The 25,623-nt window shown below is 42.0% G+C and overlaps 1 protein-coding gene across 2 annotated transcripts in view; it reads right to left on the minus strand.

The window, feature by feature from the left end:
- Positions 1–25,623, minus strand: part of LOC138303867 (interferon regulatory factor 4-like) — a 126,046-nt gene that overhangs the window by 55,054 nt on the left and 45,369 nt on the right. For both annotated transcript variants that reach the window (XM_069243368.1, XM_069243367.1), the window contains 2 exons: positions 11,454–11,575; positions 3,803–3,938 (listed from right to left, as the gene is read on the minus strand). In XM_069243368.1, coding sequence (XP_069099469.1) covers positions 3,803–3,938; positions 11,454–11,575 — 258 coding nt within the window. The remainder of the gene's footprint in view (positions 1–3,802; positions 3,939–11,453; positions 11,576–25,623) is intronic.

A 25,623-nucleotide genomic window follows, 5' to 3' on the forward strand; every position in this document is an offset into this window, starting at 1 on the left:
GTGCGCCCTCAATCCCAGGCCCGAGCAGTGCTTATCTGCCCCATCGAGTCCCGAGCACAATAGCTGTGCCTCTCCCCCGGACCATACATGGACTCCATTTTCCTATATTAATTGCCACACAGTCTCCAACCTCTTCCTTACCCCCAGGTATCAAGTTGCTACCTGTTGTTTCACAATTCTAGGGCATAGGAATAGCCCTGCAGGGACCTCCAAAGCATTTTATCTTGGAAAACAATGTACAACGCCTGCAAAGTTGATTACTAACTGATCCTATTGCTGTTAAAACTGATGTTTATCCTAGTTGATTCTATGTAATCTTTCTTTCACTGTAAAACAAAACCCTCAATAAAAAGAATGTTTTAAAAAAACAATTTTTAAACTATAATTTTTAAAAATTCCACCTCCACTAACTTTATTTTTAGTTAATATGTAGGTCGTACATTTTGTTAAAAGTTGTCTTGAATTAAGTACATTATTCTGTTTTTTTTAAATGTTTTAAAAGTTATAAAATGTAATTAATATATATTTTTTTAAGTTTACATTTTAAAATATTACAATAATTCAGAATTATATATAATTGTTAACATTATACGTACGCACTATTATACATGTACACACACACACACACACACACACATACTAAATACACACACTATATATCTGCATCTACTCCCACTGAAATAAGACATACAAGACCCGCAGAGGCACCTCAAGAGTAAGACGTCCTCATACTTTATTGTGACACAAAATCACACACACACAGAGCATTTTGTAGCACGTGAGTAGTACTACTGTAGTACTACATCCATACTACAAAATGTAATTTGTGAATATGGCAAGAAACATTTAGTCACTGAATCAAATTATTAGGTTAAAGTAGTGGGATCAGAGCATGAGGCCAGGGGAGTTACTGTTTATCTTGCTGCTTTTCCTAGGAATCACACAATAGTGAGACAAATTGGATGTAGGTCACGTCCACTGGAATTATACAATTGTGCAGTAATTTTCACAGCATTACACATTTGCCACACAATCCATCATCTTCTGCATAATCTGCATATTTTAACAAAAAAAATTGTTTCTAGCTCAATGGTTCGCCGGATGGTTAGGTCTGTCACAAACGTGACGGGTTGCAAGTGCCGTTAAATACAATGCACTTGCAATACGGCAGACGAGATATCTGACACTTTTGTGATGCAGTAATCCATCCACCAAACAATAAATCAGGCCTTAAGTTGCCGAAGCTGCGGACACTGACTGATGATGCTGGAATGCAAATTACCTCCAGACAATGAGCCTCTTATAAGTACATCACAAACACCCCAAAACAGAAACGCTACAGGTTAAAACTGAAAAGATCATTACACACTTCTATTTCCAACAATTATTGGCAAAGACAATAGGTCTCGCCTATGGAAGAGCTATTGGCTTTGCCAATGTGTATTAGCCATGTTCATCAGCGTGGCTGCTGTTCAGCCTGGCTAAAAGTTAGTGGCATAGAGGGGAGTGGCATGGAGTGTCCTAGAGTGGAATGGCTAAGAGTGGAGTAGAGTGTTGTATAGTAGAGTGTCAGAAAGTGTTGTGTATTGTAGTGGCACAGTGTGCAGTTGTGTAGAGTGGCATACACTGCAGTGGCACAGAGCAGAGTGGACTGGTAATGACTGCACTGTCATAGAGTGTTGCAGATTATAAAGGTGTAGAGTTCAGTGGCATTGAGTGCAGTGGCATTGAATTCAACGGGGTAGAATGCAGCGCCGTAGAATGTATTGGAGTAGATTAGAGTGACGCTTAGTAAACTGCAGTGGTGCAGAGTGGAGCAGTGCAGAATGGAGTGGCGTGGAGTGGCACAGAGTAGAATGGCGCAGAGAAGAGTGGTGCAAAGCAGAGTGACGAAGAGTAGAGTGGCGTAGAGTGCAGTGGCATGGAGTAGAGTGGTGCAGAGTGGAGTAGAGTTGAATGATGCAGAGGGCAGTGGCGCAGCGCAGTCAAGTGGCATGGAGTGGAGAGTAGAGTTCAGTGGCATAGAGTGTAGTGGTATAGACTGGTGTAGAGTAGCACAAAGTGGTGCAGAGTGCAGTCGCAGAGGGTGCAGTGGCATAGAGGGGAATAGTGCAGAGTAGAATGGCATAGAGTTCAGAGGCAGAGAGTGCAGTGCTGCAGAGTAGAGTTTCAGAGTGGAGTGCTGTAGGGTGGAGTAGAGTGGCGTAGAGAGCAGTGGTGTAGAGTACAATGAAGCAGTTTTGAGTGCAGTGACAGACTGCAGTTGTGTAGAGTGCACTAGTGTAGAGTGCAGTGGTTAACAGTAGAGTAGCGTAGAGTGCAGTGGCATAGTGTGGAGTGGCGCAGAATGGAGTAGAGTGGCAGAATGCAGTGGCATAGAGTAGATTGTTTCAGAGTAGAGTGAAGTGGCGTAGAGTGGAGTGGCGCAGGGTAGAATGCAGTTGATTAGAGTGGCACAGAGTGCATTGACACAGAGTGTACTGGCATAGAGTGCAGAGGCGTACAGTGCAGTGTTGCAGAGTGACGTAGAGTACAGTAGCGTAGAGTAAGTTGTGTAAAGTAGATTGATGCAGCTTAGACCGGTTTGGCAAAGAAGTACAGAGTGGTAGAGAGTAGCATAGATAGGTGGAATGGAGTGGAGCAACGTGCAGTGGCGTGGAGGGGTGCAGCGAAGAGTGTAGTGGTGTGGAGCGGTGCAGAGTAGAGTGGAGTGGCATAGAGTGGAGTATTCATGGTGTGATAGCACCGTACTATTACAGATAACATATTTTCAATTGAAATTACCATTACATTTGCACAGATATACAGTTTTAGTAATAAAACTATACAGTGCATGGACATAAATATGTGGAAATTGCATCACCTAGTTTAATGATTAGTTTTTATCATATTAAAGTATTTGTTTCCAACACATTCCAGAAATTACATAAAATGTGCTCTATTTGTGTGTTCATAATTCTGATATAGTCTGAAATACTTACACAGTTCATTTAAATTTTGCTGTGTGCGAGAAAAAAACTCTCTCCTACCCCTAGTATCCAGCAAGATTGTCACTTAAATCCTCTCACTTTGAAGTCAGAGAAAGAAAAGTAAACAAGAGCCCTTTGAAGACAGCTCCTGACATTTGACCTTGTTTTTTGAATGCAGGGCAAAGGTGAAGAGGTAAGAAGAAGATTTAAAAGCCAGTTAACAGAAAGCAAATTTGTGCAAGAATACAGAAAACATGCTTTAGGCAATGGAAGGGACAAACTGAACCTGGAGAGCCTAAAGCAAATGAAGTCAGCAAATGGAAAGCCAGACAGTGTGAGTTACAAACCATATAGCTAATGGTAATCAACAAGTGTAATGCATTCCTAGGTCAACTTTCTGAAAGTCCCCAAGGTGTCTTTAGCAAACCAGAAAGCCACGCTGTCTGGTAGGCTGTGACCCAAAAACTGCTTATTAATAAGCACTGCCTTGAAAGTACCATACAAATTATACCCATGCAGACCAAATAATCATAAATAACCCCTAGCCCATTCATAGCTTAACTAGCAGTGTGCATGGATGCAGATTATGAGTAAGCCTGCGCAGTAACAGAAAAATAAAGAAATCTAGGAAGTGTGGCCACAGAAGAGCCTCACCTGTACTTGAACAGAAGAGATGAATTGCCATGACTTGGAAGAGCCCATTAGTGGGATTTCTCAGCAGAAGATATGCCATTTGCTCTTACCCTTCCCCAGCTCAGTACAGTAGAGCATGCATCCGTCTGAGAAATCAATCATGCTTTGCCAGGAGTTTAATAAGGGATGGGATTTCTTACCATTGTCCAAAGGTTCACAGGGCATACGAGGAGCTGGAAATTCTGGAGAGGCCCAGCCCAACCCAGCAGGCTTGTCTGTCTTGTTCTTTTCCAGAACTGAAATTGCTTGTACCCGAAAAAGTGATGAATCAGTGGACTGAGACAGGAAGGAAAGGATAAATAGTTTCTAAATCACTGGTGAAGATACAAGAACAGAACATGAAGAAACAGAGCACAAGACACCTCTTGTTTTAAGGCTTTTCTTGTAATGCATTTTAATTGTAAGCAAAAAATGTCAATATGGTTTACAACTGATGATCAAGTGGTTCCAACTGGAGAAACATAGCTCCGGGTTTGTTAGACAAATATGCGGCGTGGTGTATTGACGAAGGTCAGCTCTTGGAGTATAAAAAATCCCCAAAAGGCACAGTCATCACTACTCCATACTGTGCCTGATGCAAACCACTTGGAGGACAGAAACAATGAACAAATGAAACTCTGAGTTAATATTATGCTCTAGTTAGATACTCAGTTACTGGTCAGAGTTTACTCTATGTGCATGTCAACCTTTCAGTGTAAATAATATGAGGATAGACATATTTGAGACAGATAATACTCTGTGTCTCTATCATCTTTGTATAGCTATCACACCTTGGATAGATGCCTAGGCTGCTACTACTCCACTAGTAAGGATCACTTTGTGTGGGCAAGTTATTTGGCAAGGTGCCATTCTGCGTAACTATAATGACGGAACATTGCTATTGTGCTATTAGTGATTCAACCTTTACTGTTTTAACCCTAAACTTGGTTTTCACAGTTTGGGTCAATGTAACTAGTTGGTCAGACATTACTCTTCAGATGGATAAGCTGTGGAATGCAGATAACACCAGCGGCTCTGTGGCTATCACACAGTGAGTGGAAAGCTATTTACTTACCTGTACAAACTGTTTTGCAACTTGATATAGTATACAACTGTATGCTATACGTATGATTACGGTGAACCTTGACTTGGGATTGTCTGTAAGAAAACTCCTGTAACATCAAGACACAATTCTAGCTTACTGCAGGCTCTCCACATCTTCAGATTTGCTTCTGCACCCGCCCTATAGGAATATATGTTGTGTGCGGGTACTAATGTTTAGGTCTCTGGTGGTGGGCGGGTGTATTGCATGTGAAACTATGCTGTTTCAAGATCCTATTACAGTTAGGTAACTAATATCTTTAAGAGCACAAATCTAGCACATATTGACTGGCTCTGCTGCTTTGCATAGAGTAGCAAATAGTGTTTTGGTGGAGATGAGTTTACACTTGTAATTGTTTTGCATAAATTCTTAAACAATGCTTACCCCACCTGTTGATCTCTTCTTGTACTGATGTCACTGCAATATTATGCTGTAAAGATGTATCTAAAACTTCACTTTGCAACTCTGCACACCTTTATGGAATGCTTGACCTAGATCAGTGGTTCCCAACCTGTGGTCCGGGGACCCCTGGGGGTCCGCAAAGCCTTCTCAGGGGGTCCGCGAGAGCTTAGAAAATTAAAAAATATTAACAAATATTGACAAATTGGGCCCCAGCTTCCAGTACTGACTCAGGCAGGGGTCCCCGGATTCCAATGATGATTCAGTGGGGGTCCCTGGGTTCCATTAATGTTAAAGTGAAGGTCCACAGAAATCAAAAGGTTGGGAACCACTGAACTAGATAAAACAGCTGAGCCCAGCGCTTTGGCTGAGTGTGCTTTTGGTCTAGACTTTAAAGGGTTTAGATGCAAAGTAAGCTCCATCTTGGTATGTCAGTTTTGGAAAATACCCCCTATATTAGTGGAGATGTATGGAACAAACAGCTGCTTGGGCATTTTGTATCATTCTTTATTTTTCCAAACACCACATTACAGGTCTCCACACATCCCATATGTTAAACTTCTGATTAGCGTTGCTTTGCAGATTGGGGAATAAAGTAGGTAACGCAACAGGCTGGTTGACAAGAAAGTTTGATGTAACCTTTGATATAAACCTCAGGGTACATACACAGCACAGCTGTGTTTTGCTGAATTGAATGGGAGTAACTTTAATGGTGCTCCTCCTAAAGGCACAGTGGCAAGGAGAAAGGTAGTTTTAAGCACAATATGTTTTCATCAGTCTTTTGCAAGATGAAAGGTGGTCCCGTGAGTCTGCAGAGCAGTAAGTTCAAATCCATTTCACTACTGATACCATCTCTGGGTAAAACTATGTTTAGGTCTTCCGAAATGGCACTTACTGCTTCCAGGGGATTAATTTGCATCCAGCAATACTGTGACATTAATCTCTGGAGAATAATATCAGTGATTAATTTGGCATTTTATTTTTTATTGCTTCTGTCATTAAAACTGAATAAACAATTTTAGTTTAAATATTACTTTGTTCATCTATTTTCACTGTAATGGCAGTGTTGCATCATCTACTGACTTGTCATGCTTTGTTTTCCTTTTCACTCTTTATTTACAAATCAGACCATATGGGCTCCATTTTGTGTTATTTTTTAATATACTTTGTATTTTCACACATACACACACACAAACACATATTATTTTGACAATTACCTTTGTTTTCGTCGATCAAACTCATAACCCCTAAGGCTTTTTACTGATCTGTCCTTCCCATTATTAACCTAACCCTCAACTGTATACTGACCTTCCCCATTCCCACTGACTTTGTTGTCAGTTTTTTATGTTCCTGTTTTCTCTGTCCCATTACTTTTTTACTCTAACGTTTCTGAACCAACATTTTCACATGCCACCCTTTATTTACAGCTACCATAAAGAATGGTACATTTTATTCTGTCTTTTCTAAGACCAAATCGCTAGTGACAAGGGCACTGGCATGTCTTTCTTGAATAGAAGTGAAAGGTAGTGAATGATATCCTGCATCAGGTGATATTGGGGTGATGCACAGCTGTGTAAACAGAATATTGCAAACTTATTGCATTTGTGAAATTAACACTCCCTGCAGTGATGTAAAGTCCCTAAGGTCTGACAGTTACCGCAGCGAGTTTGCCCTTCGCAGGGAACACTGCCTTTACTTCTCCGCTGCCAAAGACAGCCATTGCTATCAACAAGGTATGCAATCCGTCTCTTCTCCCTAAGAAACTCCAGACTGCAAGTTGCTCTGCCAGCCATCTCCTCTTAGTATAGCACATAGAAATAGATGTAAGGGTGTAAGGTTTTAGATGACATTTTTAACAATGCTGGAAATGTTATTTGATTCTTGCTATTCATAACGTGCCTTCTTTCTGTTTTGTATATTGTTTGGTGTAGTTGCATTAGACGTACTAAGAAACAGGCTATTCCTATAGTAATAAATACTATTTACTTAAAAGTGTTCATTCTTCTTGGTACAGTGTGTGTGGTACTGTGAATAACGAAAGAAGGTTTGTTACTGTTACCACAATGCCCTAATACCTTTATTAGATTGTCAGTAATCCAAAAGCAATACTTTTATGTCAATTACACACTGAACTGTGTTTTCTGGGGCTAAAATCGCCTGTCTTTCACATTCATCATTGGTGCATTGAACCATGTTCACTTGTTTCATTCATGGGTGGAAAAGCACACCTTGTAGAGTTACGACATTCATAACTTAGGCAACAGCAGCTTGCCTGAGTGTCCACAAATAGTTAGGTGAGAATTCTAGGTTATCCAAACTCCATGATGGAAGAAGCTATGTTGCTTGGGTCAGTGAGATTGGGTTCACAAATAGTGACTGCTTCTCGGTGTTAGAGAGGGGTCTGGAGTGTATTTTCAGCTTTATATGTGGTGCTATTAACACTATAGTACCAAATACTGTACCACAGTTGTCATGACTATGATACAAGTGCATGTTAATAGGATAGTTCTAGAGAAGATGCACGCATGCCCTGATCATATCCTGCATTAATTAGGTCAGTGGGAAAGTGTAAGCAGATATTATGTGGCAAATCTTCTATATCACTTTCTCTCTGGGTTCTTTCTCTGTGTATTTGAATGTTTACTTTTTTTCTCATGTGGCAAGCAGATATATATACCTTTTGGAACAAATCTGAAAAAAGTCTTGAATGGTTCTAAATCTCATTTATGAGAGCCTACATACTGACATCTACTAAGGTATTTTCTATGTCTGCCATGTGTGGTGCTGTGGGAGAGAGAAGGCAATGTCTCCAAAGACCAGAGCCAAATGTTCTGAGCTTCTCTGTACTACATTTCAAAATATGGAACACGGTATTGCTGCTGTGAGTCCAGACCTGAATATTTGTGTCCTGCATATCTTTTTCAAAGGATCTGTGGTCAAGGCCTACTATCCTCAGTCCAGAAATTTATGATCCCACTTGTTTCTTAAAATGATAATTTTCCAAGGCTGTTGCTTAACCCTTATTTGTCGTCCATCTTACAAGAAATCTGTTTATTCAGATGGTGATCTTTTTTTTTTTTTTGGTTCTAGGAAGGTTATGATCTTCTCATACTGATTCATCTTCCACTAGTTCTTCAGAAACCCAGGTTATCTGTCACCATTGCTTTTGGAGCAGTCATCAACTTCCTCACAATCACGCTGTGATAGCTAGTAAAGGGTCAGTTCTGCAAATTGGTAAGTCTTTTCTGCTTGAAAAATGATTTCTAGTCTCTACAGCAGCCCTAAATATGTGACTTTTGTGGCCCAAGAAAAAAATGTGATTTCTTATCATTTGCTGTGAAATTCACACACTGTTACAGAGGCAAGAATAAAGGCCTTCACCTTTACCAGCCTTTCATCTATAGAAGCATGCATATTTACTCTTTCTCTTTATAAGTTTATGGCAACTATTAGCAGACAATTTGTAAGCTCACTAAAAATAAACAAATGCATATAGCACATAAATTGAACTAATAAAGCTTTACTCCTATCAAACATCTGAGATACTTTTGCCTCTGATATATGGGGGCTAAGAAGAGCACATCATCCAACTAGATATACTGTGATCAATCAATCAGTCATTTGTATAGCGCAACTTCTCACCCAAGGAGTCTCAAGGCACTGGTGGGAGGGCGCTGATCAGTCGAAGAGCCAGGTCTTGAGGTCTTTCTTGAACTGATTCAGCTAGGGGGACTGCCTGAGGTGGAGTGGCAGCGTGTTCCAGGTCTGTGTGGCGTGGTAGGAGAAGGATCTACCTCCTGATGTGTTCTTCCTGATTCTAGGGGTGGCGGAGAGGGGCAGTTGAGCAGAGCGGAGTAGTCTGGAGGGGGCACAGAAGGATAGGCGGTAGTTGAGGTAGGCTGGTCCTATGTGTAAGGCCTTGTAGGCATAAGTCAGGAGTTTGAAAGTGATGCGTTTGTTGATGGGGAGCCAGTGCAGGTTTCTCAGGTGGGCAGAGACGTGGCTGTGGCGGGGAATGTCCATAATGAGTCTGGCCGTTCTGTTTTGTATCCTCTGGAGTCTTGTTTGAAGTTTCTTCGTGATGCCAGCATACAGTGCATTGCCGTACTCAAGTTTGCTGCTAAGAAGTGCGTGGATGACCGTCCTTGTTGTTTCGATGGGGATCCACTTGAAGATCTTCTGGAGCAGGCGACGTGTGTGGAAGCACGACGATGAGATCGTGATGACTTGGCGGGCCATGGTCAGCAAGGAGCTGAGAATGAAGCCAAGGTTGCGTGCGTGGTCGGTGGGGGCAGGGGCGGTTCCAAGGGCTGTTGGCCACCAGGAGTCCTCCCAGGCGGTGGGTGTGGAGCCAAGGAGGAGGATCTGTCTTTTCCCAGTTGAGCTTGAGGCAGCTGTCTTTCATCCAGTCAGAGACTGCTCCCATTCCGTTATGGATGTTGCTCTTGGCTGTTGATGGTTCTTCGGTGAGGGATAGATTTAGCTGTGTGTCATCTGAGACAATGTTGAGGCCATGGTGTCTGACGATCTTGGTGAGCGGGGCTTTGAGATTTGTCTTTTATCATCACTAGTATGACATTCTGTAAGATGGTTGTCATGAAGCTCTGTCACAGTACACTTGCTACGCCCATCCTCTCAGATCAAAGGTTGATGTTAGTGTTCCATCTGTCTAAAGTACCAGGACCTATCTAGGGTACACCTGTTATTACATCTCCTGTAGAGGAACCTTCTCTATTGCTACCAGGCCTAACATCTACTTGAATAGAAGTGATAAATGGCCCATCTTGTGCACTTTCTTTTGAGAGTAATAAAGTTGTGGTCTATGCACTAACTAGATTCAATACTGCAATTGTATTGTTTCCAGCATCAGTTGATTGAGACCTGAAAAATGTCCACACATTTTCATGTAATGTGAGTCTTTTCCCTCCCGGGCCGGCGGTGGGTCACGCTGCAACCCTTGAGGATTGGATGTATTACGTAATAACTGTTTTGAGGAGTGAGTTATTGTGCTGGATTCAATTCTCAACCTCAATTATGGGGAGGTACGAGTGTCCAGCCAATTTGTTGCAGTACTTATGAGTCTGAGCTAATAAGCAGTTGGGAGGTTCAGTAGGGTTGAATCTTCTATCTTTACTATGGAAGTGAGTTACAGTAATTCAATACTGTTTTGACTAAGGTACACATCCCTGTTTTCAGCGTTTTCTGGGGCTCATGTCCCAAAAGAGTTCCCTTGTCAAAACAGAGCATTTCCTCCTCTGAAAGTGAGTCTGGGGCACTAACCCTGTGGCTTTCAGAGAAGGGATTCTCCTCTACCTAAATGACACATCAGTCCCAACATCTGTGTATCTGAGCATGAAGTGTTCTAGAGCACATTTTCTAACGTCTATAAGCAGATGATCCCTTGGTACTGAAAAGTTTGAAAACTTGTACTCATACAAAATCAATGTATTTCCCAAATCCTTTAAAAACCTCAATTTCTTGCTGCTTCCACCACCAGTAGAATCTCAGAGAGCCTGTCCTGACCAATTTTCCCAAAAACTAATCATGGTGTTGTCCTCTTAGTGTGCATCATAAAACAACTGGGATTTTTGCTTTTGTTTTATTCTTTTTCCTGCATTCTTGGTGAGTATTTGCCTCACTCTTCAGCTGCATCCAAAGTCAGGGTGGAAAATAAAACCTGAAGGTGGAGGGAGTGTACGGCAAGTTCAAGTTAGTCTCAATGTCAAACAATGGTCTAAAAAACAGCTGCTCATCAGTCAACACCCACAATGATGACAAAATGTTTTGAAAAGTACACGTTTAAGAATTTCTGGCTAAGGAGCAATAAAATTACCATCATGTTAATTTATGCACGATTCTGGCTACGAAATGATACTTTCAATCAGGGAAATGTGGGTCCACACCAAGTTTTCAAGGTAACTACAGACTACATAAATTATTCTGTTTAACATTATTTGCTATGTAAAAGAATCCTAAATGAATAATTTGGAAATCTGGTATTAAAACATCCACCTTGTACTGACACTGAGCAGCCCTCCTTTGTGAGACTTTTCATCCATTAGGACAAGAACTTTTTATTTCATTATGCAGAATTAATTCTTTCTTCTGAGGTTTTATACTTTGTTTCAACAGTTTTCTTTCAGTGGATATAAATACTGTGTTGGATTGTAAGGGTAGCTAATAAGCTATGAGTGGGTCTACATTTGAGTGTTCTCCCTCTGTGCCTCAAAATTATAATATATGACACACATGCAGGATGAACTCACTCGATATCACTGTGCGAGGAAAGTAGAAGACAATGGAAAATATACCTCGTTATGTGGCTCCGCCGGTACTCTATCAGGTACATGGGGCCTTCCAGGTGCTTCCAGAATTACAGGGGATTGCTGTGGCCTCTGCTCCCTAGTATGAATGTGCTCCTTAGGCCTCTCTTCTTTAGAAAAAATAAAATCAAACAGCATTGTTTATAGACAGCTTCAGATGTATAGCACCAGATAAAAGAACCAAAAATGTGTCAAACATATGTTGTGGTTGGGGTAAATTTCAAACTGCAAATTACACTAAGACAGATTCAGTAGGCGCTCATCCACAATACAACATTTCCCGTCAAGTGCTAACGAGCTTTATAAAAAATATCTGCAACCTCACCTAATCCTGCGTAGGCTCTCACAGTTACATTACATATATGGATCAGTCATCAAAGGTGATGGTCTCTGTAAAGTCTGTGAGGGCCAGGGGTGGGATTTTATTCAGGTCTTGTGGGAACTGGTGCCTAGTTATCCTTAGAACTAAATTATGCTTTTTAAAGGAGACACTTAATTAATATTGGATATTGCAATGACATGTCAAATGAACTGCAATCTACAGACAAATACAGTATTAAACACCTGAAACAAGTTCAACCAAACTCAGCATCCTTGAACCCAAAAGGATGAAACTATAAAACCAAAATTTCTGATAAGAACAACATTTTACATAAGTAGCTCAACTAGTGCCACAGAGCTCTGAACCCAATACCACAAGATTGTATCCTGTGATTATAGTTAGATGAGACCCATTTCACTTAGCCTTCGACCAATTAAGGTTATTTGCAACTGCCACGCTTAAATAAGACTGTGACTTTGAGTTTAAAGGGTGAGTTATACAGTCTAAACAACTGAGAATGAACATAATCAAATACAGCCAAACATAAAACCAACAATCTAGTAGTGGTCCAAACCAAACCTTAACATCAAATGAAGTTCTTAACTAAGTATCACATGTCAGATTCCCATCAACATAACAATGAACTAAAGAGCTTCAACAAATCATCCCTAACTAATGGCAACATCCTAAATACAATTCAGAAAAAAACAAGACGATTAACTGGGAATTGTTGAACTGTACGTGGATGGAGCATCCAATCTTACTAATCAAAGGCTTCAAGTTTGGGTTTGTTTTAATAGCACAGTTATTTATTGCAACCAATAAATAACTATATCCAATAGTTTGTTATTTATCAGATTCGATAAACAACAGCAACTAAGAGTTTGGCTCTCAAAATGGGCAATCTGTACTTACTTACTCACTCAAATCTACCTCTTTTGCATCTGGGAAATTTCAGGTCCGACTTGTCAGAATTTATGAGTAGAACAATTTTACTGTCCAATTTTTCCAACATACTCATAATTCAGACAAAAAAGTGATGGATGGAATATATGGATTAATCTCAGCCACTGGTAAATACTCGGGCCACATCCCAGTGCATTGTTATTTTGCCCAGCATGCCATCTCAGTTTGGACGCAGCCATATGCAAATCAGTCTTGACCCTGCTCCAACAGGAACAGTCCAGTCCGAACTTCTAGGACAGGTCCTTCATGAAATGGTGTGTTGGTGAGGTTGCGGAAAACGGAACACAAGCAGTCCACGACTGATTTTGCCCTGATTAGGACTGACTGGGGCTCTTCAATCGGGTGTAGCTTGGTTCCAGTGGCACATTGAGCAAAGGTCTCACGTCAAACACACAGTTAATTTGAGCAGAGGACATGTGAGTCTGTTAGTTGATGTGAATAGAATAATGGAGGGATAGAGGAGGGAAGAATCCAGAAGTGTTAAGTGGGAGATCATTCTATGATCATACTATGATTGGGAGATCATAGTAGTAAGATGAGGTTTGGAATGAGTAAAGGAAAGGTGGAGGATGTAAGAGTCTGTAGAAAGGCATTAGCGAGATCATAGTAACTGAATGGGGTTTGGTATGAGTCAAAAGAGAGATAAATGAAGGAGAATTTAGTTTGGTTGTTTGGCAGATTATAGTCGTAAACTGAGGTTTGGGGTGAGCCAGGAGGGGTAGTGTCTGGCCAGGGTTATTTTGGAGATCATAGTAGTAGAACGGGTTTGGGATGCGTCACAGAGTGGAGAAAGAGGATAGATTCATAGAGGTATTGGGTGGTGGTCGAACTGAGTAAAGCTTTCGAGAGAGTAATTTTGTTTTTGTTTTTTTTCTCTTGTACAGTAGGATTAGAGAAGTAAATCTATAGCTATCTCATTACATAATCAAGGGAATAAATGAGTAAGGAATATAATATATTGAGATTTAAAGTTGTATTGCATAAACACCAGCTTTCAAGAGCTACAGTATTTGAAGTTCAATTATTTGTGTACTTTTATAACAGTATTTTATCTTTCCTCAATATTTCAATAGTGAAATAAATGTAGATAAAGTTAAGATATTATTTACTTATTGTGGTAAAATAAAAACAGAGACTCATAAGCATGTAATCAAGCAACTTATATAGAAACTATGCAATTACCTATAAACATGTCAAGTGTAGAATATATATCATATATACATAGAAATACACATATCCATTATATATATACACAGACATACACTCACACATACAAATACATCCATATATACATTTAATTGAAGTAAAATATACATATGTTAAACAGGCCTAAAGAGTATGTATATATTTTAAGATAAAATAGTTATTATACAGATTTGCACAAAGAAATACACATATCTAGATATATACACATAATCAAATTATAACATGTTTACGTACATGGCGATACGCAGTCCATTGCTGACTGAGTATGGTGGTTATGTAGGAAAGAGCCAACTCTTGAGTAGTCTTCTGAAGATAAGATAGATATCAGTGGATCTTATATTCGGGGTTAATGAATTCCATAGTTTGGCCGCTGGAACAGAAAAAGATGTACCACCTATTGTTATTTTCTTGTATGGTGGTGTTTTGAGACGGGGTTTCTTCGTTGAATGTATTTGGTGAATTTATTCTTGATGAAAAGCGGTCCTGTTCCATGTATTGCTTTGTGTGTGGTACAGAGCAGCTTGAATGTGGTTCTTCTGACAACCGGTAACCAATGTAGGACCCTCAATGCAAGTTAGATGTGGGCTAGTGGCTTTACGTGTAGTAGTAGTCTGGCAGCCGAGTTCTGAATGGTTTGTAGTTTTTGCATAGTAGAAAGAGATGATCCATGGTAGAGGCCATTGGTGTAATCCAGTTTAGATAGAGCAAGAGAGATAGTAGCCTGCACCTTGTGTGTAAATCCTAGGTGGGGGAAGACGTGTTGCAGAGGTTTCATGGTGATGAAGCTTGATCTTGATAATTTGTCCACTTTAGCATTCTTTGTTAACTTGGTGTCAATGGTAATTCCAAGGTTTCTTATTTCCTTAGATAGGTTTGGAGGTGGCCCAAGATCATCAGGCCAGGCACAGAGTGGGTCATAATTTTTCCAATCGCCACATGTGAGTATTCCTATTTTGGAAGCATTTAGTTTGAGATGGCTCCATGTCATCCACTGATAACAGCTCAGAGGCAACTAAAGATTTGTGAGTTTGCAATGTCTTTGGGGCATTCCTTTTTAAGGAGTATTTGTGTGTCATCTGCATAGTTGTAGCATGTGAGTTGAAATTCATTGATCATTGTTGGTAATGACATTATGCAGATGTTGAAAAGCATGGGGGAGATTAGTGGGCCTTGAGGGACACCTGCTTTTGTGAAGTAGGGTTTAGATGTGAAAGGGGAGTATGGATGATATTAGTTCTGTTTTGAAAGTAGGATGTGATCCAGTCTAGAGCAGTCCCATCTATGCCAGCTTTGCAGAGTCTTTGTATGAACTTGTCAAGGTCAACTGTGTCAAAGGCAGCTGAAAAGTCCAGGTGAAGTTTTGCAGCAACTCCATTGCAGTGTATTGTAAATCTTGTAGATCTTGGTAATGTCTTTCGTGCACTCCTGTAGTATACTGATACTATGCGGGACATTGGAGTAATAGGTCCTTAAAACGTCAGGGTGCTTTAGCATGTAGTGCAGTACGGGGGCATGCTGCAGGGATAGGTCGGTAGGCCCTTGGGAGGATTTTTTGTGATGCCAGTCTAGAGATCAAGGACCATGTGCCAGTTTAACGGTTGGCTTTGATCCTGCGGGGAGGTGTTTGTGCACCAAGTATGGATGGATCCATCCAGACCCAGGAGAGAGGCGGCTGGTGTTGTTAAAGCTGCAATTTTGGAGTGTAAGTTGATGTGTGGAAAAACTAAGGATAAACTAGAGGTGGGGGGAGACATTACATGAGTGCTTCACTGTGCCTTTAAAACGTGAGACTAAGCAAGTGGATTCACTTCAAGAACAGCAGGTTCCACCAGGGTGGAAGGGAGGAATGGGCTGCGGTACTAGGCAGAGAGGGCGAGCTAAAGCGGAGGAGGTGACAGCCTCAAAAGTAGCAGTCACCCGAAAAGAAGCTAGTTAGGCTGCTATTAAAGTGAAGGAGCGGGGAGGAGCAGAGTTGGGGAGAGGGCAGCCTGCATCAGTCCCATGAGATGGATGTACAGTGCTATAGACTGGACAGCAGGTGGCACCAGAGACCGCGCCAGCCACCAATGTTAAAAGAATAGGTGAACAATGGAGGAAGGCAAGTGGGGAAGTGTTTTTCCTCCTCCTCTTTACAAAACAAATATAAAGTAGCCAATGGTTGAGGAGGCTACAGTACAGAGTACTACTGCAGTACAGAAGGGCAACACATAAAAAACAATACACAGCAAAAGTGGGTAAAGGTGTTATGGAAAAGTCAGTACGAGTCTGTAGGCAGGTCAGATGGCAGGAACTGCTGAGGGGAAATAAAGAGGTGGTGGTTACACTGAAATGGCGCTTCAAGAAAGACTTCCACTTGGGGTACCAAGGTTCTAGGGAGAGAAACTTTTCTCGTCATTCACGATCTGCTACCAAAATGCTGGAGCAATAAGGGATAAACTATGCAAGAAATTGAAAGAAGGAAGAATGGCACATCCTTTTGATTTTTTGCTTTTGCACTGTTTGATAATTTCACTCTCAGGAGTAATCTCTAAGAAAACTCTGGGTCAATTTATGCTGATTTAGCATATAACATGGCCAGAGAGTCAATTGGTGAATGATTTTATAGCCAAACAAGACACTTTAGTGAAATGTCCATCAGTGGACGTGGCAATAGGTCAAGCACAACAGTGAGAGCTAGGTTCTGAACTGGCCAAACATGACAATAAATCTGCATTCAGACTGCTTCCTGTACACCCAAGGGATTCTTTATGGTACAAAATTGCTTTTGAGGGACAAATATTTGTAGACAAGGTCTTACCTATGCGCTGTGATATTTCATGCAAATATTTGAACCCTTTCTAGATTTCGCCTGCACGTGTGCTTGCATGTTGTGCTTGTGAAATCTTAGTGAATAAAAAAAAACTTAGAAGGGGCTCAGAACCCACCCTTACTTACCTAAACTTACCACTGGCTTAGTCCAACATATCTCTAATTTACGTGTTTTTGATTGGCCTCCTTTCAATTCTTGCTCTGCTGTCCATGCCGTCGGGTGGATTCTGGACCAAGTACTCCTTCTGGTCACTCCCACTGACTACAGGCCCGTTTCCTATGAAGGTTATATTATTGCATTTCCTAGCATGCACTCCTTTTGAGTGCATCTGCAGGCCATCTCTCTCCTCCCGATTGTCTTATGCATTGATTTGTTTATGTAAACAGCTGTCCAAATGCTGGCAATTATTGGTCTTCGTACGATTCTACACTGTCTGCATTTCATTTTCCATAATTACTTAAAAAATAAAAAGGAAAGTAAAAACAATATTGATCTTCATGAGCCTCAGCCGCTGTGCCAGCAATTAAACAAAGACTACCAATAATAATTCTCAAACACCCAGGTCTGGGTCTGCTGAGTGACAAGGCGGGCCATATCTCAGACACACCTACCCAAGGATCTCCCCCAAAAAGGGGCACAGGTTTCTCTTGTGTTAAAAACATAGCACATCTGGGCTGACTAGCATCCTCTGCTACGTGACGTGTGAGTAGATCTGCCATGTAGCACCTCCTGCAAACCCAGACAGGAGACCCACAGCTCCTTCCGCAGGGACCAGAGGTTGACATCCACCTTACTGGCAGTGCATGCCAGGCAGACACTGACCGGCCCGCCTATCCTGCAGTGCATGCCACACACAGCCAGGTGTGAGTGTGTGTGGGGGGTCGGAGAGGTCACCATCCCTACATTCAAAGCACACAACTGCCCTGCATGGAATAGTAATGGGGCCCCACCCACTCTGCAGTGTATGGCACGGAGCTGTGTGTGTGAGGGGGCATAGGGGTCACCATCCCTACGCGCAAAGCACATAATATAACTGCCCTGCATGGCATTACAATGGGGATCTGTTTACTCTGCAGTACATTGCACATAGCTGGGGAAGGGAGGGGCATGATTCCTAGATGCAAAGCACATAATACAACTGGTCTGCATGGCATTGCAATTGGGTACTGCCCACTCTGCAATGCATGGCACAGATCCCAGCTAGGGGGAGAGAATGGAGTATGTGAGACGGAATGCTGCAGGTTAGGCTGTTGTGTGTGGGCAGGCAGGGTGTATGAGTCTGTTGGTGGTCAGGCTGTGTGCGGGGAGGCGGGCAGCATGGTGGAGCAGGCCATGCAGATCGTATCCTTAGTAGAAAAGCACTTGGCTGGTTGCTTGCGGGTGGATTACTGTTGTGTGTGCAGGGAAGGCTGCTGTGGTGCTGGCGGCTTGTGTGTTGGGCACAGAGGCTGGATTGCAGCTGGCCTGACTGCGCTCACCTTAAAATCGATGCCAGCGCCCAAGACTTCTGACACCGCTCGCCATCAACAACACTTAACGCTCATGGTCAGCAAAGAGTGCACATGGGAAGGTAAAATAAAAAAGGGTGCCTGCACTGCAGGACCCTGCAGTGTTAGGACACAAGGCACCAAAAGCAGTACTTGGGCAAAACTCCACTGCAGGATGGCACAAAGACTCGAAGCCCAGGAAGAAGAGGGAGGCAAAGAAGAGGCACTGACCAATAGTAGGTAAGGAAATGAGAGTGACGTAGGAGCCACATGGGAGCCAGTCAGTGGTAAGTAAAAGGAAACGAGGGGGGGGGGGGAGGTGAGACCCACATGGGAGTCAGCCAATGAAAAGTAGAGGTAAGTAATGGGTGGGGTTTAAGTCTCTTGTAGGAACTGTTTTTTTTAATACAATAGATTTCCCTAACACAGCTCAAGCGCTGTGTAGGCGAAACCTAAAAATGGACTGCAACCCTTGCCCCATAATGAGGCGCAGCATCTAATTTGGGAAGTGTTGTACACGAGGAACAGGTGTGGCCTCAAACACTGGTCAAGGTTGCCAGGGCAGTCAAAAGATGCCCCTGTTGCTGCTTTTTTAAATAAGTCGTAGGTCTGCAAATGTGAACCAATTTTTTGCTGTGATCTCACTAGATCTGGGAAGCAGGATATCAGTAGCGACCATTTATGGAGAAACCCTGATATAAAAGGAGGGCCCAACTGCCAGTTATTGAGCAATAGTACCAGCTGTCACATTGCGTGGAGGTGCAACCTTTTATCTTGCAGAAACGCTGTTCATCTAGATGCTAGAGCTAGAGCTGAGGTTGGTGCATGACGTGACAGAAGGAGAATACAATTGGTCTACTCAGGTAGAAGAACTTTTCTGCTTTTCCATAGACTTCCATAGCGCCAACTGGTTGGTTCCTTTGGTTATGGCACAGTGAGTCACTAGCTGCTTGTGAAGGCTCATAATGTTTGCTGACTTTGAAAGATGCTCAATGAGAGGACCCACAATGATCATTCTGGATACAAGGGGCAGATTTAGAGTTTGGCATAGAGGGTACTCCATCACTGAGAACATCCTGCACCAAACTCTAGGTCCATCAGCCCGATGTAGAGGAGGGTGGACCTTAAGTATGCTGATGACAAAGCCTACTCAGGCTCCATAGACAACATACTCCTCTGATGACTTGATGGAGTGCATGCTGTCAGAGTGTAGCCTTCCAACCGCCCACCCCATTTAAATTAGGCAGTCTGACAGCTTTTGTTTGCTGTCCGTTACCGCCAGGTAAAGCTTAATGGAGAGGGACTTAAAAAAAAAAAGAAATGGGAGGTTTGCCCTTAGTCTTAGCATTTGTGCAAAGGTTGTGACTATGTGCTAACAGTATTTGTCCTTAAAAGACCTTTTCTCTGCTTCAGATGTAATCCCATTAATGGACCCATGACCCCCAGGAGAGCTGTCATCTTAGTTCTGCCAAATAACCATATACTTCCAAAGACAAGTAGAAGTGCACTTTTTCCATTACTATCTAACCTTCCTGCTGATCAAGAGAATTAAGACACATTGGAAGTAACAACATCTACTTACTTACAGGCTCTGCTTCCTGTCACCCCTTCCCTAACCCCCTTTCTCAATCTTGCTCTGATTTGGCATTTGATACTCTAGTGACTCTTGTGCCAAGGTTCTGATGGATTTCAATTTGCACCTGCATCAGTAGATTGGTCCTTGACAGTTTTGAAGGCTTTTGGAGGGGGTTGTGTCCATTGGAAAGAAGGCACCGTAGTTTTTTTGTTCTGCAGACAGCAAGACGCTTACAGACTTTCAATTGTTGGTGGTTATGTGCAAAGTCCTGCATAAAGTAGGGGAACAAGCAAATAAGTTTGGGACCCATTTGCTCAGGATAGGTACATCTACAGAGGATCACGAAATAGGGTCATTGGTGGATTACATCAAGAAGTTGGGCAATGGTCATCAGAATGTTGCATTACATACATTAGATAGGAACTTGAGGATAAAATGTTTGGTTGTCTGAGTGTTTTTTATTTCGTCTTGCAGAGTGTGTTGCTGGACTACGGGTGGGAATATTTATGATGTGGATCACTGGTCACCCGTTCATGCATTAGGAGGCTAAACAGAAAGGGAAGAGACCAATTGCTAAATCTTTTGGACTGCCAATGAATGCTTTTTCAGGTGAAAGGTGTACAAGCCTGTGTGCAGTGGGGGCAATCACTACCATGATTAGCTGAACTACTGCCAGCTAACGCATGTCCAGACATAAATTTGATTCATCTAGAGGAAAATGAAATGGTAAGCTGTCCAGGTAGCATTATTTCAAATGATGAAGAGTGTTTTGTCCAGGATATATATTTATAGTCAACACTTTTTATGGCTTAGTGTATGTTCTGAAAAGGTTGAGGCCAGGGCGTAGTGAAGAACAATGCACTGGGGAAAGCAAGACGGAAGGTGAACAAAGAAATCAGAAGATTTTGTAGCATCAGGAACAATTTTGTGCACACCACAGGAACGTTTCACAGGAGGTTTTATGGTGGTTTAGGCAAGATGGTCTAGCCTTATCATTCATGGGTAGCAAACGCTACTTATTGGGTATAAAGGAGTTCCTTGCAAGGAATTGGCAGTGTTTATGGTGTTGACACTGTTTAAAGAGGGGGTTTTTGAACCAACAGTTATTTTTTCTTCCATAGAAGTGTTTTTCCTTGTTGGTGTTTTTAAGGTGGAAACAGCTGTTGGAGAGGTTGGCTGGGATTCCACTCTTGGGGTTAAGGACCTTGTGCCAGTTTAACATAAAACTGTGGTCCTGCAGGGACAGTTTCTGAGGCTGCTTCCACCTTCCCTCCCTCTGGTATACTAGAGTAACGTATGCCATTTATGGCGAATATTTACATTGTTGCATTGTGGGAGTTTTCAGATTTGGAGCTAGTTGTCCTATGCACTGGGCCTAGGTAGCTGCAAGGCAAATCAGGGAAGGGGCATGAAGACCGGTGTTGGAGCATCGCAGGATGGACGCTAGCACATGTTGTGCATGGAATGCAAGATTGGTCTGTTGTGAAAATACAGTGGTTGAGAGAGAGCAGGATGTTGTGGTGTTTTGGTTGGGGGAGTTATACGTAGTGGCAGGTATCGGGTGGAAGGGATATGCTGTCATAATGTCTTAGGGAGACGCTGGCTTTTTAAATATGTATTGCAATTTTGAAGGTCAGCTGCTAACATGTCCTCATGAAACAGCCTTTTTACTCTGTTATTGTACAGTCTACTGTGATGCAAGTAGGCAGCAATGCCATTAGGACCTGGAGAGATGGCCAAATTTCTCCTTCCATTCACATTAGCAGCTGGCTATAGAAATGTTCTCCAACTTATTCAGAACCCTCACTGTGTGAGCTTTCCATAACCGCAAAGACCTGTACTAGAAACAAGAAATATGTAGAGGAGTAGGAGATATTCATGAAAAGGCAGAAGTAAGCCTGCCTTTATATAAACATCACTTACTCCCATGTTTCATTGGTATCCGTCATACCCTTCATCTTTGTTCTCACTTACTTTTTGCCTATCTACAATTCCCTGTTTTCTTTCCTTTTTAACTCTTCCTATCATGGCCTCCCTCTTGCACACCCTTATTGACTTTGCCTTAGACTTTCTGGTATGTCAAAGAATGCCTGTTGTGTCCACTGACACATGATCTCCTTCTATTGTAGACTGGTACTTTTGCCTAAATATTAATCACTGCCATCTTTCTGAGAACCACACTGGACCTCCAAAGTTTGTCTCTTGCTAACTGGTAATCCCTTAAGCCTTTTCTGCACAATGTCCTGCGTCTTTACTATGGATACAACATGTGCCCACTTCCTGCTTTACATATTTGATACCTGATGACCCTCTGCACCTTTGCTGCCCTTCTGTGTACTTTAATTGTTTAATCTATCTTGTGGTGTCAAACGTTATTCTTTAGCACTGCTCTAGACTTTGACATGGGGAGGGGGAATAATCACCCTTCAGATCTTGCTTTAGTTTTTGCCAGATTGCTTACTTGGTCACTTTTACTGTTTGTATCTGACATGTTTTCTTGACACCGGGCCATGGATTACTCTGATGCTACTCTCATCAATTTCTTGGCATATACAGCGACTCCCCAAACCAGAGCGCACTAAGACACTTTTTCCTTTCCTTATCTTTTCTGCACATCTTGCACTCATGTTTAGCTGTTGGTTCAATCCCTGTTATGTGTTTTCATGTTTCACTACATTGTCTTTTCAATACTTAATACTGTATTTGGAACCCGCACTAGATTTTCCTTTGGTAATGAATGTTGCAATAAATACTCACTTATGTGCATGAGTTTCTAGGGCTGGGTTCATGATTGTCTCTTGAAAATGTGTCCATATACTTTCATTATTTGTTACTGGGTGTAACATCCCGGGTGATCTCCTAAGAGCCCTGGAATTGCTACACAAAGTCACAGGGGTCAGAATTAAAATTGGGGACAGCTCACGCCTGTCTAGGTCAATTAACAGTGCTCAAGGCTGTGTTCTTGCTCCAACTTTTTTTTAAACCTGTTCCTGTCTGATCTTTCTCGAGCTTTAAACACAGTGAATTCTCATCCTCCCAGCTGGGGGGCTTTCATCTGTCAAACCTGCTGTCTGCAGATGTCTTGGTCCTGATTAGTAGAACTAAGGTCGGCTTACAGCGACTTTTGGATGTCACCTTAGACTACTCAGCCAGGAATGGGCTAGTAATCAACAAAAAGACCAAGATCCTTGTAATCCATCGCCCTAAGTGACAGAAACGTTTGTGGGCTATCCATCAAGAAAAAATAGGGGTCATCAAATGCTTTAAGTATCTTGCTGCCCTATTCAGTGAGAACAGAAGAATCAGGGACAAAATAGAGGAAATTAAGAAAAAGGTCTCGCCTTGGCATATGGGCTGTGGTCTCTCCATACAAAACTGAAAGGCCCTACGCTTACACCTATCCTGCAAGTAGCCTAAGCGAAGGTTCTTCCAAACCTAGCCTAAGGAAGTGAGGCTTTCAGTGGCGGAGACAGTAATATCCTCAACAAATTGTTACTTAAAATCAAGCCGGAGTTCGGCATTGCTAAGCAGTCATTCACACAAATGGCGGCCTTAAAACCGGCAAAGGAAGACACACTTTCTTTGGTCTGAATTGGAAACAAACACCTGTTCCCCGGCCAGTGTTTATCTGCACCAGGCCCCTAACACTCTCAGACTAACAAACGCATGGGACCTACATATAAGCCACCAGCAATTAAAAAAATCGGACAAAAGCAAGTTCTCACCTGCTCTCATTGTTAGCTAATAAGGGCTCTTTATCCTGATGACGTCATGGCTGGATGATGCTCCAAAACTACAAGTCTGAAACCGCAAAGGTATCTAGGTGAAACTTCAATGATTGGTCCAAGGCCCAGTTCATGAAATACAGGTTGGGACTACTGACGATCTAAGACCACCTGCCTGCATGGAAAAGACCAGGGGCGGATGATCCTTGCCGGTTTCGTGCACAGAGCCAAGAAGGCATTGTTCATGTACTGTGCATGTGCCACACCCTCTTGGAGGACCGACACGAGCTTCTCCTGCGGCCATGGAATACACGTGGCATCAGGTCTTGCAGGGAGGCTGTGATGGCCTTTGAGCCATCTGACACTAGGCTGAACTGCGCTCTGGTGCAACTTTTTCAGAGTCAAGAAAAAGCTGGGCGTAGATCCACAAGGCAGAAAGGGCAAGGGTGGTTATATGGTTATATGACATTTTGTTTTTCTCCTAGGTTTATGGCCCTCCTTGATAGAACAAAGGCCTTGAGCTTCTAGGCGCTTTACCATAACCGTCTTTCTGCTTGCGTCTTGTAACTCTGCATTGTACCCCTTTTCTTAGTTTCATCAGGCATACGCTGGCTCATGAGTGTTCCAGCACTTCTTGTGAAAGTATCCCTTGCATTTTATTACATGTTAAGCCTTTTAGACGCCCGGTTTACTGCACCAGGACTTTCTGCGATAACACACCTGGCACTTTATTATATTGTCTCTGGATAAAGGCTTAATTGTGTCTTTGATACAACTGAATGTTAACACGATGTTTTTACTGTTCATCTGCCGACGACCTATTGACTTCAGTGTCCTTGGGAGACGATGAAATCCACCTTGCAGGTATACCTTGGCACATGAGTGTTCCCGCACTCCCTGTGACGACATTTCCTGCACTATATTACGTGCTAATCCTTTTAGATGCCTGGATTGCTGCACCAGCACTTTTTATGATAACACACCTTGCACTTTATTAGAACGTCCCTGGATGAAGCTCAAATTGTGCCTCTCATACAATCGAACCTTAACATTATGTTTTTATTGTTTAACTGATAATGACTTATTGACTTTAATGTGCTCAGGAGCTGACTAAATCCACCTTGCATGCCCCAGTGACTTTTATTCTTGTTGCATTTTATTTATATTATATTATATTATTTTATCTGGGGCGGTCTCTGCCTAAGGCCACACTATGTCTTGGGTACATGTATCTCTCTTTTTAGTGCATTCTATTGTGTACAATACTGAATTGCAATGGTTTTCGTTTTTATAAATCACGCAATAATGATTAATAGTTACTGAATGTATTGGGTTATACGGCAAATGTTCATACGTCTGCTCTCTATTACAGGTCTTGCAGTAATGTAAATCTGCTGATTAAGCATCGAGGTGCACAATGCACTGATGAATTATAAGCAAATATAAGCATAAAGGAATTGGGAAATAGTCAAATATTTATCAAAGCACCTTTTACTTAATGAGAACAGATTACTCAGTCCCTTTGAAACAATTACGTCCACGGCCCTAAAGAGGAGTCTGAATAAGTTGGGAAACATTATTGTAGCCCATACTCAAAGCAAATGGAACTGGATGGTGACACAGCATAGACTAGTGCCCTGAGTAAAGTAATATGAATTAATATGCAAACAGCAAGCGCACAAGAGGCAAGTCAATGGGAAAGATTTATTAAACTGCAAATCATCTTAATGTGAGCATGTGCATTATAAAACAGTACATCAGAGCAAGGAAGCTGGACAATTGAACATACTCTAGTATTCTAGAGCAAAGTAACTCAGCTCATTTCCATGAAACCCAATAACCGAGCAAAGCAATTGGTACCAAACTAACATAAACCAATACCTGGGACCTATCTAAGATTACCCTATGCCAAACAGTCAGTATGCGTCCAATAAACTCAGGCACCTGGATCATATCGAGCCTGACCTTTAACCAAAATCTGTACCAGAAATCTGACATTGGTACAGGAAAAATCAGGGGCAAAGAAATAGGATGGAGCCAACTGAGTACCCACATAATGGTTGCACT

Source organism: Pleurodeles waltl, chromosome 7 (assembly GCF_031143425.1).
Source record: "Pleurodeles waltl isolate 20211129_DDA chromosome 7, aPleWal1.hap1.20221129, whole genome shotgun sequence".
Classification (NCBI taxonomy): Eukaryota; Metazoa; Chordata; class Amphibia; order Caudata; family Salamandridae; genus Pleurodeles; species Pleurodeles waltl.